The 12055-nt window shown below is 52.3% G+C and overlaps 1 protein-coding gene across 2 annotated transcripts in view; it reads right to left on the bottom strand.

Annotated features, from left to right (window-relative positions):
• HLCS (holocarboxylase synthetase) overlaps positions 1 to 9083 on the bottom strand; it is a 157817-nt gene extending 148734 nt beyond the window's left edge. Inside the window, exon 1 of one of the 2 annotated variants that reach the window (XM_070407214.1) lies at positions 8979 to 9083. Coding sequence is in view for 1 of the 2 variants with exons in the window: in XM_070407213.1 (XP_070263314.1) it covers positions 1475 to 1669 (195 nt within the window). In the remaining variant the exon portion in view is untranslated. Of the gene's footprint in view, positions 1 to 1474; positions 1685 to 8978 lie in introns of those variants that run through there. The other variant, XM_070407213.1, reaches the window with a different exon arrangement.
• Between the last annotated feature and the right edge of the window lie 2972 nt (positions 9084 to 12055).

The following is a 12055-nucleotide window of genomic DNA, read 5'->3' as shown; positions in this document are numbered from 1 at the left end:
CCACTTGGACTTGTTTCTCAATCAGGGTTCCTTGAGAGAATTAAGCCCTCAGGCGTCCACCGTATATAGTGAATGAACGTCACTCCTTTGCATCTAGGTCAGCGGTTCTCAACCTGTGGGTCACGACCCCTTTGGCGGTTGAACGACCCTTCCACAGGGGTCGCCTAAGACCATCCTGCATATCAGATATTTACATGACGATTCATAACAGTAGCAACATTACAGTTATGAAGTAGCAACGAAAATAATTTTATGGTTGGGTCACAACATGAGGAACTGTATTTAAAGGGCCAGAAGGTTGAGAACCACTGCAGCAGACTAACAAGGAAGGGCATTTTTGATTTGCTAGCAGAACAGTACAATCCTATACTTAAGCATAACCCCAACAAAATATTCAAGACCTGAGATAAGGTTTTAATTCCCATTCGGGTGTTATGGTTTTACACACATAGAAAATCTCATTTTAATGTTAAAAATGAGCCAACTTTCCAGAAGGAAAGGGCAAGAAGCCAATGAAAAGCAAAACACTTTGAAACATTCATGAAAACAGTATCAGTGACATCAATGGAAATTTGCGCTGAGTCGCACTGTGAACCAAGTCCATTTCCAAGAGCTGAACGGGAAGAACTACTGACCCTTTTACGGAGAGCAGAGCTTTTGCTGAGATTAAACCACAGCGCGGCTGAACGTGTAGCCACCAGGCTAAGAATTGGGCCAAAAAAACCCCCGGGCTGGTAAATGACACCCTGACTGGAGACGAGGGCGGGCAGTTTTTGTCACCTCGGAGATATCTGACAGAGAGCTGAGAATTTGCTGTCTTTCTCCGAATTCATTCACCCAGACGGCAGCCCGCAGTGGAGGGGAGGACGCCAGGAGCCTGAGTGGGCAGCGCTCTCGGGCTCAGTGCCAGTGGCCATCGCGACCGCACAGGTACACGCCTATCTGGAAGCCAAGGGCCCGGCGTCCGTGCAGTCGCCCCGCGCGCCTGTCCGTTTTCGGATCTCTGTTCCCCTTAAACCCGGCTCCGTGGGCATCGCGGGCAGGGGGCCCCGGCCGGGCGCTTCCGAGACGCCGGGTGCGGAGGGGTCTTCCCAGGCCCCCACAGCACAGGGCGGGCGGGATGGAGGCGAGGAGGTAGGAGGGGCCCAGGCAGGCGCTTCCGGATTGCCCCGCCCCCCCACCACTGTGCCACGCCCCCTCCGCTGGTACCCTGCCCTTCCCGCCACCGGAGCTGCCCCGCCCCATGCCCCGCCCACCGCTGGTGACCCGCCCTCGCAGGCCCCGCCCGCGCCCCACCGCTGGTGACCCGCCCCCAGGCCCCGCCCACCGCTGGTGACCCGCCCTCGCAGGCCCCGCCCGCGCCCCACCGCTGGTGACCCGCCCCGAAGGCCCCGCCCCCCCACTGTTGACCCGCCCCGCAGGCCCCGCCCCCGCAGGCCCCGCCCCGCCCGCGCCCCTGCAGCGGCCCGCCCACCTGGCTCTCGCCGACGCAGAAGACGCGGCCGCCGCGGCTCAGGCACACGCTGGCTTCCGGGGGCCGCGCGGCCGCCACGCAGAAAGTGAAGGAGCAGCGCGAGGCGCGCAGCCGCTGCACCGTGATGCGCACGAGCGCGGCCGGCCGGCGCCCCCAGCGCGCCCACAGGTACAAGTAGCACAGTGTGATGAGCATGGCCGGCCGGCCGCGGAGGGGCGCGGGCCCGGGACGCTCGAACTCGCCGGCCCGCCCCGACCCGCCCCTCCGCCTGTCCCAGTCGCCGGCCCTCCCGCCCTCCCGCCGGCCGGAAGAGGCGGAGCCGCGGGGAAGCGGGTAGGCTGGGGGCGTGCTGGAGAGAGAAGGGTGCGGGCTGGGGAGATGGGCAGGTACGTGGTGATGGGAAAGGGGGGAGCGGAGGGGAGTGATGAGTAAGTTGAGCACCAGCGGGTAGGCTCCGGGGCTCCTGGCCTGCGTCGGCCCGGGTCCGGCCTCCCTGGGGCGTGGGAGGCTGACGGAGGACAGGGCTGTGCATGTGTATGGCGTTAACCAGCTCCATACGGGAGTCACAGCGTGCTGACAGCCTCCACCCCGTCCAGCTGGGAAAGTAAGGTGAGCTTCTTGCAAAAAGGATTTTAGCATAACTTATGTAAATTCATACAATGCAATAATACTTTGTTTTCTGGACGCTAGTTTAAAGTGAGGGCGGGAAACAAGTTAAAGACAGATCGGGAGTAAAAAGGCTGCCTGGTGTTCTTTGACGTGAGCACTTGTGAGCATCCTAAAGCCAGTTTTGGGAAACTCCAGTTATGACTCACTGTTCTTGTCCCCTACGTCTGAGGGCCTCAGAGAAGCATAGTTATTCCTGACGGGGATGAGATGTCTCCCGTGGAGGCTCGCTTTTCTCGAAGGCAGCGTGTAAGGGAGTGTTGAGGACAGGACGCTGAACCTCCCTCACTCACGGGGACACCAGAGGTGGAGCAACTCAACCGCAAGTGAAGAACAGCTGCCTCAGCCACGCGGACGCACAGCCGAGACGTTCCCTGCGTTGCTTCCCATTCTCGCCTTTGCTATGAGTGGGTGGCAACATACAGTAAAAGCCAGCAGTGTGCCACTCCCAAGTCCTCCTTCATCAGAGGACAGATTGTTCAAGTACCCTGACCCTTTACGCATCTGCTTTAGAATAGCGGTATAGAATACCCACTTTCAGAACCTCGCACCTCTGGTCAGATGACACAGGAAATTCTCCCATTCTATACAGCAAGAATAGTTTTAAAAAGAGAAAGACTCCAAGAAGAAATAAGGGCTCAAAAACAAGGGAAGCGTCACAGTGGGCCAGACATAGAAGACAGCGGTACGCAGGGCTGAAGCCAGATCCTACGGTGACAGGTGGGAAGTGGGTTCCTGCACAGTAACAAGACCTGTGTCCCTGGAGAAAGAAGTGAGTGAGCCCCTATGAGGAGGGACTCAGCCCCTCCATTATGACACAGGGCTACCAGTCAGAAATTAGAAAATGAAAAAGCTTAATAACGTGCTAAGCCCTAATGTTTTCCTAGACAAACACTTCAGATAGCCTCATTGAAGTTTGCTGAATTTCAGCTCAAAGGACCACCCCACCCCCGCTAGGTATGGAGAGGCCATCTCTTCTCCCTGACCGTCACAGCATCTCTAGTTTTTCCAAGTTCCTTAAGAGCTTTGCAACCTCACCTTCCCACAGACACCATGACTCCCTCCGGCCAGCATGGGAACTTTCCAGGTTGGCCCCTAGATGCCTCATAATGTCTTAGTCTGAGAAGACATCATGGGAAAATGTGGGGGTCAAGACTGTACATCTAAAATGATGGAGCTTAGCTTCATTGCCCCCAGATAGCAATGGAAAAGGGGAAGGAGGCAAAAAATAAGACATCAGGGGAGCCCTAGCTGGTTTGGCTCAATGGATAGTGTCGGGCTGCGGACTGAAGGGTCCTGAGTTCGATCCCAGTCAGGGCACATGCCCAGGTTGAGGGCTCCATCCCCAGTGTGGGGTGTGCAGGAGGCAGCCAGTCATTGATGTTTCTCTATCTTCCTCTCTGAAATCGATAAAAAAATATATTTTTTAAAAAAGGCATCAGGGGAGCCGACTGTGTGTGTACTTGATTCGCATCCTGTAGTCCCTTGCTACTCAGAGTGGTCCTTGGCATGAGCAGCGTTGGTATCACCTAGAAGCTCACTAGAAATGCAGAATCCCAGGCCCCATCCTGGACCCACTAAGTCAATATCTGCACTTTTTTTTTTAATCCTCACCAGAGGATATGCTTTTATTGATTTATTGGTTCATTTATTTTAGAGAGGGAGAGAAATATCGATATGAGAGAGAAACATGGGTCAGTTGACTCCTGCACTCAACCTGACCAGGGATTGAAAATGCAACCTTTTTGGTGTATGGGTCAACGCTCCAACCAACCAAGCCACCTGGCCAGGGCAATATCTGCACTTTTTAACAAAATCCCCAGGTGATTCACAACCACATTCAAGTTTGAAAAGCACTGCTAAAGTCTACCTCTGTTACTCCCTGCGTCTGGGTTACTCTAGACCAGTGGTCGCCAACCTTTCGGGCCTTGCAGACCACCTGTGGTCCATGGACCACCGGTTGGCGACCACTGGTCTAGACTCTTAACAAGAGTCTTCCAAATTGTGGAGAAGAAGACCACAGATTAGGAATTTCAAAATGAGACTTTGTCACTGCAGGGAAGATAGTGCACTCACCAGCCAGCAACTGGAGACCACCTCAGTTACCCCCGTCTCTACTCTCCCGCCCTTAGGCATGTCCCAGAAGTGATGGTCTGGGGACAAGGTAGAGTGTGAACCAAGAGAAGATCACTCCCCTCAGAAGCTGTCCTGTCTCCCATTAAATAGATGACAGCTCGTCCCCAGAGGAAGTCGATCACATTGACATTAGCTCTGTCTGAACGTGGGAAGCAGTCAGCATGCTGAACAGGCCAGTGGCCAGAGCTGAGAAGGATTAGTTTGTTTTTGAAATTTAAAAAATCCCAGTTTAGTAGGAATGAGTAGAAGCTGAAGTTTAAATAACTGTAACTGTAAACAGTTCGTTTTTTTAGCAGTTAAAGTATGTAGTCTCTGTTTTATAAATAAAAGAATCTGTTCCCTCCACAACAGTGTTGGACTGCTAGACAAGTTTGTGAATTTAAAATGATACTCAGAGAGCCCGGCCGTCATAGCTCAGTGGTTGAGCGCTGACCTATGAACCAGGAGGTCATGGATCGATTTCCGGGTCAGGGCACAAGCCCGGGTTGTAGGCTCGATCCCCAGTGTGGGGCTTGCAAGAGTCAGCCAATCAGTGAGTCTCTCATCATTGATGTTTCTATCTCTCCCATATCCTTCCTCTCTGAGGTCAATAAAAATAAATTTTTAAATAAAATAAAATGATATTCAGAGATCCCAGGGACTCAAGAATGACCATCTATTTAAAGTGCCCTCTGAGAAAAGGTCATTGAAATACTTATTTGAAATCATGAGGGTTTTGTTGGCAAAACCTATAACATGTGGCCCTAAATGGTTTGGCTCAGTGGAAAGAGCGTTGGCCTGCAAACTGAAGGGTCGCAGGTTCGATTCCGGTCAAAGGCATATGCCCGGGTTGTGGGCTCAATCCCCAGTAGGAGGCATGCAGGAGGCAGCTGATCAATGATTCTCTCTCATCATTAGTGTTTCTACCTCTCTCCCCTATCCCTTCCTCTCTGAAATCAATAAAAATATATGTTTTTAAAAAACTACAAAATGTGAAGAGTTTTTCTTTGAATATTTGACAGTCTATGGTACGTGTGTTTATTAGTCAGAAGAAACCAACCCTGCCGACACTTTGATCTTGGACTTCCAGCCTCCAGACTGTGGGGAAATGAGCTGCCTTCTTAGCCCGAGGAGACTAACCCATCCAGTTCTCAGGACGCCTGTCTCTCACCCTCTGAACCGCTGGGCGTGAGTGAGTCTGGCCAGCTGCTGCCCCCACCTGTTCTCTTCCTTGGTGGTTCCATTTGCCTGCCTGCCGGGTTTTAGCGGCCAACCCTCAGGGCGTAATCTCAGGCCCTCACTGCCAGCTCTGGCCTCTCCCAGCCTCCAATGCCATACTCATCCCTCTGCATATCTCTTTTTGGATATTCTGTTGGTATCTCAGAAGCAGCATGAGTAAAACGAAATGCATTTTTCTCCCACAAACTACCTCTTTACCCTGATTTCTTTATCTCTGTTCATGACATCACATCCTGCTTTCCACGTGGACCTAGAACTCGGTCTTCTTGGAGTACCAACTGCTCTCCACCCCAAATCCTGTTTCTTTCTGTTGATGGTACCTCCACCTTCCTCCTCAAGCTCTGAAATTCTGGGATCCCAATACAACGACAATGTGATTCACTTTACCAGGATTTGATTTGCAGTAATGTCATATTCACCTTCATATCCCTGACATTTAGCACTGTGCCAGCACATAGTAGGTGCTTAATAAAAAGTTTTGGAAACTGGCTCCTACACCCACTTGTAAAGTGAGGTAACATTTATCTGTTTCACTCCGTTGGCCACTAGAAAGAGGTGCTCACAGAATTTTCTTCATTGGGAGCAAATTTATCGTCATCCAGCAGAGGGGAGTGGTCCCTTACATCCCAGGCAGAATCTGTTCCTGGTTGGGGGAGGGGAATCACCATCTGTGACCAGTTTTCTGCCCATCAGACAGGACCTGCACTTGGGGCCATTACGGATCAGTCAGCTACACACACACACAGATACACACACAGCACTCAGCACTCGGCAGCCTCAAAGGTCTAAATCACCCAAACAGGTGAGCTCTGCTTGCTCCACGGACACTGTTGTCTTCCTAATGACCCTGTCCCATTTCCAGAAGTAAGGTCTTAAAGGGCCAGTCACGGAGGTCAAATAAATGAATGTGGAAATTGACTACGACCTTTACAACCAAAGTGAGGTAAAAACATTAGGAGCTGCACACATCCCAACTCCCACCCCACCCCTGCAGCAGCCCCGGGTGGATGGAGCCTGCGTGAGCTGCAGTTTGCATAGTGAAGCAATAGAGGCGACAGTCTGGAGTCAGGAATTCTGGGTTCAAATATTGCCTGACCCCCGCCTCCACGCACACGCACACACGCACACACATACGAATGCATTCAGTGGCCGGGGCAGGCGCCTGTTTCCACAGCTTGGGAGTTAGAGCATCCCGGGTGCCAGTGGAGGGTGAGCATACCGCGCCCAGTGTACCCTTTTAAGGAGGGAGACGTTCTGAGAAAGGTGTTGAGGTGATGCCATGGTTGTACAAACAACACAGTGTGCCCTTACACACACTACAGGGCACAGCCCGTAAGCATGTCGCTGTATAAAACAACACGAGATTAAATCAAGCACAAGAATAAATGAGGCAATCACGAGATGGGTGGCTCTGCTGCCCAAGTAATGGCATACCGTTTACACAGCAAAAAGGAATTTTAGTGAGTAGAAAGAAAACAAAGTAATGATAAAAGGTATAGTATAGTAAACATATGAACCAGTAACAGTCATTGCCCAGTATTACATACTGTACGTAACTGCACATGCGGTACCTTTAGACCACGGGCAGCGAAGTGGGTGTGTGCACACCAGCATCACCACAGGCACCTGAGTATCTTACGGCAGCTGCAAGGTTATGACAGCTAACGTCACTGAGCTACAGGCATCTTTCAGCTCCACTGTGATTTTAGGGGACCATCATCACATGCTCCGCTGTGGACCGAAACTTCATTGTATGTGACCTCTAACTTCTGATGGAGGAACAGCCACCCGCACAAAGTCAACAGGAAGAGGAAGGCAAGGCAATTCCACCCTCACGGCACTCGGCACTCGCTGGGGTGGGTAGTATTACCTCCTGTAACAGCACAGGACACTCAGGCTGTGAGGCCCACACAAAGCGGGGCTCCTTTCCCGCGGACCACAATGCCTTTCCCAGGCACAGCAAAGCTCGTCTGCCTAAGAACCGTCCTCAAGGGGCCAGTTGCGGTACCCGAAATCTCTACCAGGCGAAATACCCCTTCCGGCTACGCCATCTCCCAACAGAATGCCTGGGCTGCTGCTTTGAATGGAGTCCATCACACTAATTAGAAAATTCAGAGTAGGACCCTGTGTGTAGGATAGAGGACAAAAACATTCAGCTGTGGCCCAGCCGGCGTGGCTCAGGGGTTGGGTGTGGACCTATGAACCAGGAGGTCATGGTTTGATTCCCGGTCAGGGCACATGCCCAGGTTGTGGGCTCGATCCTGAGTGCAGGAGGCAACTGATCAATGATGCTCTCACCATTGATGTTTCTATCCCTCTCTCCCTTCCTCCCTAAAATCAATAAAAACATTTTTTAAAAACTATTCAACTGAGTATAAACTGCAGCCCTGTGAATTGCTGGGTGGAACCCTGGCCTGAGCATATCTGGGGGCAGGAAAGACCACAGGGACAAGCAGCGGGCTCTCCAGGGACAGCTGGAAATCAAAGGGCCCGAAAGGGTCAAATGCTAACGGGCCCTTAGGCCGTGTCCTGGCGGGAAGCACAGGGAGAGAGCCCCGGGGAAGCCGACTCCACCCCGCGGAGACCCTCCCCGTGGCCCAAAATTCCGTGCAAAGGGGCAGACGAGTCACATGACAGCTGCACTTTCTCTTCCCCCGCCACCAACCTGAACATTTTCCCTTCGGAACTGACGCTTCCGTGCTTAGTTAAAGCCAATTGCTGCTTAAGCAAAACAAGCAGCCCTGCCTCTGATCACCCTTTGCTACCGGACATGTCACCGGCCTGGGAAGCAATCTGGTGGGAAGAGGGGGTGGGAGGACTCGTTCCCAGCCCACAGCTTCGCTCCCTCGCGGTCCCTGAACCGGCTTCCCCCAGGCTCCGTGGGGAGAATCCAGGGCGCGGTCCGGCGAGGCGGCAGCGCCCCCTGTTGGTGGCCCTCGCTTTGCAGGTCAAACCGAGATTTTAAAAAAATGATTATGCAAACCCCACTTCTTAGACCCGAAAGCATTGCAGGCGGTTTGTAACCACAGTAAATCTGGTGGAATAGGAAGAGAAGTGAAGAAGCAACTCAGCAGCCACAGGGCTGAGTATGCTCCGTGTTTATAACAAGGCGCCTTCAGTAGAGAAGGAGACCGCTCCCGGGGACGCCGAGCGCGCACCGACGCTGCAGCCGGATTGGAGCTGCTGAACCAGCCGCTTTCTGCAGGCGGTCAGCCCCGGGGAGGTGCTCCCAGCCCCCGCTCGCACCCCTGAGTGAGGAGAGCAGCCAGGAGCACGCGGGGGTTAGACCGTTCCTTCCCACAAACATCTCCGGGGGGAGGGAGGGTAAACAGCGGCATCAAAGGCGGAATCTGGCCTCGTCTTAGGAAACCCACCGGGCAGCAAGCGCCTGCGCCCCGGGGAGCCGCGGCCCTGGCACCGCGCCCCTCTCACCTCCTTTTTCCTAGGGAGACGGCCCCCCGGAGTCGATGGGCGCCGCACGTACCTGTGGACCGAGCCTGGATCCCACCGGCGCGATCCCGGCCTCCCGGCCTCGCAGTCCCGCGGCTGCGCCTGCACCGAGTGGGCGATCGGCCCCGAGAAGCGCCCGAAGGGGGCGGGGGACTCGTCGCCAAGGACGGAGCAGGTGGCAGCAGGGGCGTGGGAAACAGGGCGTGGGAACGGCCAGCTCTGGATTCTCCTCCGTGGGGCCCCCTGCCGGGCCGCCACCCCAAATCCTGACAGCGCTGCAGCCCGGCCTGTCCCCGCTGGACGCGCTGGCGGGGCGCCCGGCGGCGGAGTCGCCCTCCCGCTGCGCTGGCCTCCGCCATTGGCTGCCCGGGCTCCGGGCCTGCCTCCCGCCCCCGCCGCCCGGAGGTCTGGCCTCAAACGTCCACCGGCCGCCTCCTTGGGAGGCCCCGCCAGACGCTGGGCCAGGTTCGACCCCTTCCCAAAGTCCTCTGAGGTGGCACCCTCCTGGCACTGTGGGCACCACGTGCCTGCCTCCCCTTCTCTCTCTCTCTCTCTCTCTCTCTCTCTCTCTCTCTCACACACACACACACACACACACACACACATATACACACTGTCTGGATCCCTGGCTCATAGTGAAAGCGGCTGAGGTGTGAGTCGTGCTGCTCCTGCGGGATGTTTGGGGAGGCAGGTGCCCAGCCTGGGCTTACTCAGCGGGTTGCTGCTCCCCATGTTCCTCCTCCTTTCATTGCCTGACACCTTCCTGCACCCTCAGGGGTCAACCCTGCCCCTGCGCTCTGGAGCCTCCGAGTTCAGGCAAGGGTTTGAAGTTCCCCCTCTGGGCGGAACAGGGAATTCATTCAGGATTCCGTGCTGGGACCCAGGCTGCCCCAGGGTGTCAACAGAAGGCTCCCCCGAAGAGGAGGGCACACTCAAAGGGGAGACCCGGCATTGGGAGGAAGGGGCCATGTCTGACCCGGGGAAGAGCTCGTGGGTGGTCTAGGGCAGTGGTTCTCAACCTTCCTAATGCCGCCACCCTTTAATACAGTTCCTCATGTTGTGGTGACCCCCAACCATAAAATTATTTTCGTTGCTACTTCATAACTGTAATTTTGCTACTGTTATGAATCATCGTGTAAATATCTGATATGCAGGATGTATTTTCATTGTTACAAATTGAACATAATTAAAGCACAGTGATTAATCACAAAAACAATATGTAATTATATATGTTTTCTGATGGTCTTAGGCGACCCCTGTGAAAGGGTCGTTCGACCCCCAAAGGGGTCGCGGCCCAGAGGTTGAGAACCGCTGGTCTACAGAGTCACCAGGTCAGAGGAAACCTCACGCTGAGGGCTCCCATCACTGCTGAGGCTTCCGTGAACAGGGGAGAAGAAATTCAGGATGGCCATAAGCAATTCTTCAGGAACAGGGTCTTTGATGGCTGTAAAGCGTTCCACATTCGTGGAAGTCTTCTGTTGCTGGGCTGTTTTCCCCCAGGTTTGCTTCTATAATGCGGAAGTGGACAGTCCTACACAGAACGTTGTAGCCACCGTTCTGGTCATTGTTTAAGATGCATTGCTACACTCCTATAAGTGGGTCAAAGGCTGTGAATGAACCTTTCTAAGACTCTTGAAACATAAGCCCAAACTTTGGACCTCAAATGTTGTATCGTTTGGTCTTCTGATAGAAGACAAATACCAAATGCTTTCCCTTATATGTGGAATATAAAGAACAAAATAAATGAACAAAAAGAAGTAAACTTCTGAACCTTTCATTTTGTCTAGGCAGTGCTTCTAAGGGTCATACATATAATTGTGCATAGCTGCTCTTTATTCATTTCACTGCTGTGCGATGTTCTGTTGTATGACTGTACCATAATTTGTTTGGCTGTTGCTCTGCTGCTGACACTGGGTAACTTCCCGTTTGCTCTGACAAACCATGATGCTCTGAGCATCCCCTTCTTGTCTCCGGAGCCCACAGGCAGGCATTTCTCTGGGTATGGACTAGGAGAGGACTTTCTGAGCCGAACTAGAATTCAGTGTTTAAAAATAACGCTGAACCATTTTCCAAAGTAGTGATACCAATTTACACTCCCATTACCCTTATTTCTTTTTATTTTTTTTTCAACTCAATGTCTTTTAGGCCGAACACTTTTTAAAAAAATATATTTTTATTGATTTCAGAGAGGAAGGGAGAGGGAGAGAGATAGAAACATCAATGATGAGAAAGAATCACCGATCAGCTGCCTCCTATATGCCCCCTACTGGGGCTAGAGCCCGAAACCCGGGTATGTGCCCTTGACAGGAATCAAACCTGAGACCCTTCAGTCCACAGGCTGACACTCTATCCACTGAGCTAAACCAGTTAGGGCCCAAACACTTTTTAAAAACATTTTAGATTCATACTGATTTTCACAACTGCCTCGGAGATTTATGAGGCTCTGGAAGCACAAAATTTCACATTGTGGTTGTTCGTCAGGAGAATCCTTTAGAGCAGTGGTTCTCAACCTTTCTGATGCCGCGACCCTTTAATACAGCTCCTCATGTTGTGGTGACCCCCAACCATAAAATTATTTTCGTTGCTACTTCATAACTGTAATGTTGCTACTGTTATGAATCGTCATGTAAATATCTGATATGCAGGATGTATTTTCATTGTTACAAATTGAACATAATTAAAGCACAGTGATTAACCACAAAAACAATATGTAATTACATATGTGTTTTCCGATGGTCTTAGGCCAGTGATGGCGAACCTTTTGAGCTCGGCGTGTCAGCATTTTGAAAAACCCTAACTTAACTCTGGTGCCCTGTCACATATAGAAATTTTTTGATATTTGCAACCATAGTAAAAAAAAAAGATTTATATTTTTGATATTTATTTTATATATTTAAATGCCATTTAACAAAGAAAAATCAACCAAAAAAATGAGTTCGCGTGTCACCTCTGACATGCATGTCATAGGTTCGCCATCACTGTCTTAGGCGATTCCTGTGAAAGGGTCGTTCGACTCCCAAAGGGGTCGCGACCCACAGGTTGAGAAACGCTGCTCTAGAGGCAACGAGCCAGCTAATCACAAGTCCCTTATTGTCCAACGTCTAAATTTAG

Source organism: Myotis yumanensis, unplaced genomic scaffold (genome assembly GCF_028538775.1).
Source record: "Myotis yumanensis isolate MYYU_CA2020_CCGP unplaced genomic scaffold, mMyoYum1.0.hap1 SCAF_2, whole genome shotgun sequence".
Lineage (NCBI taxonomy): Eukaryota > Metazoa > Chordata > Mammalia > Chiroptera > Vespertilionidae > Myotis > Myotis yumanensis.
Note: the sequence above shows the minus strand (reverse complement) of the source record. Positions and strands in the feature narration are given on the sequence as shown.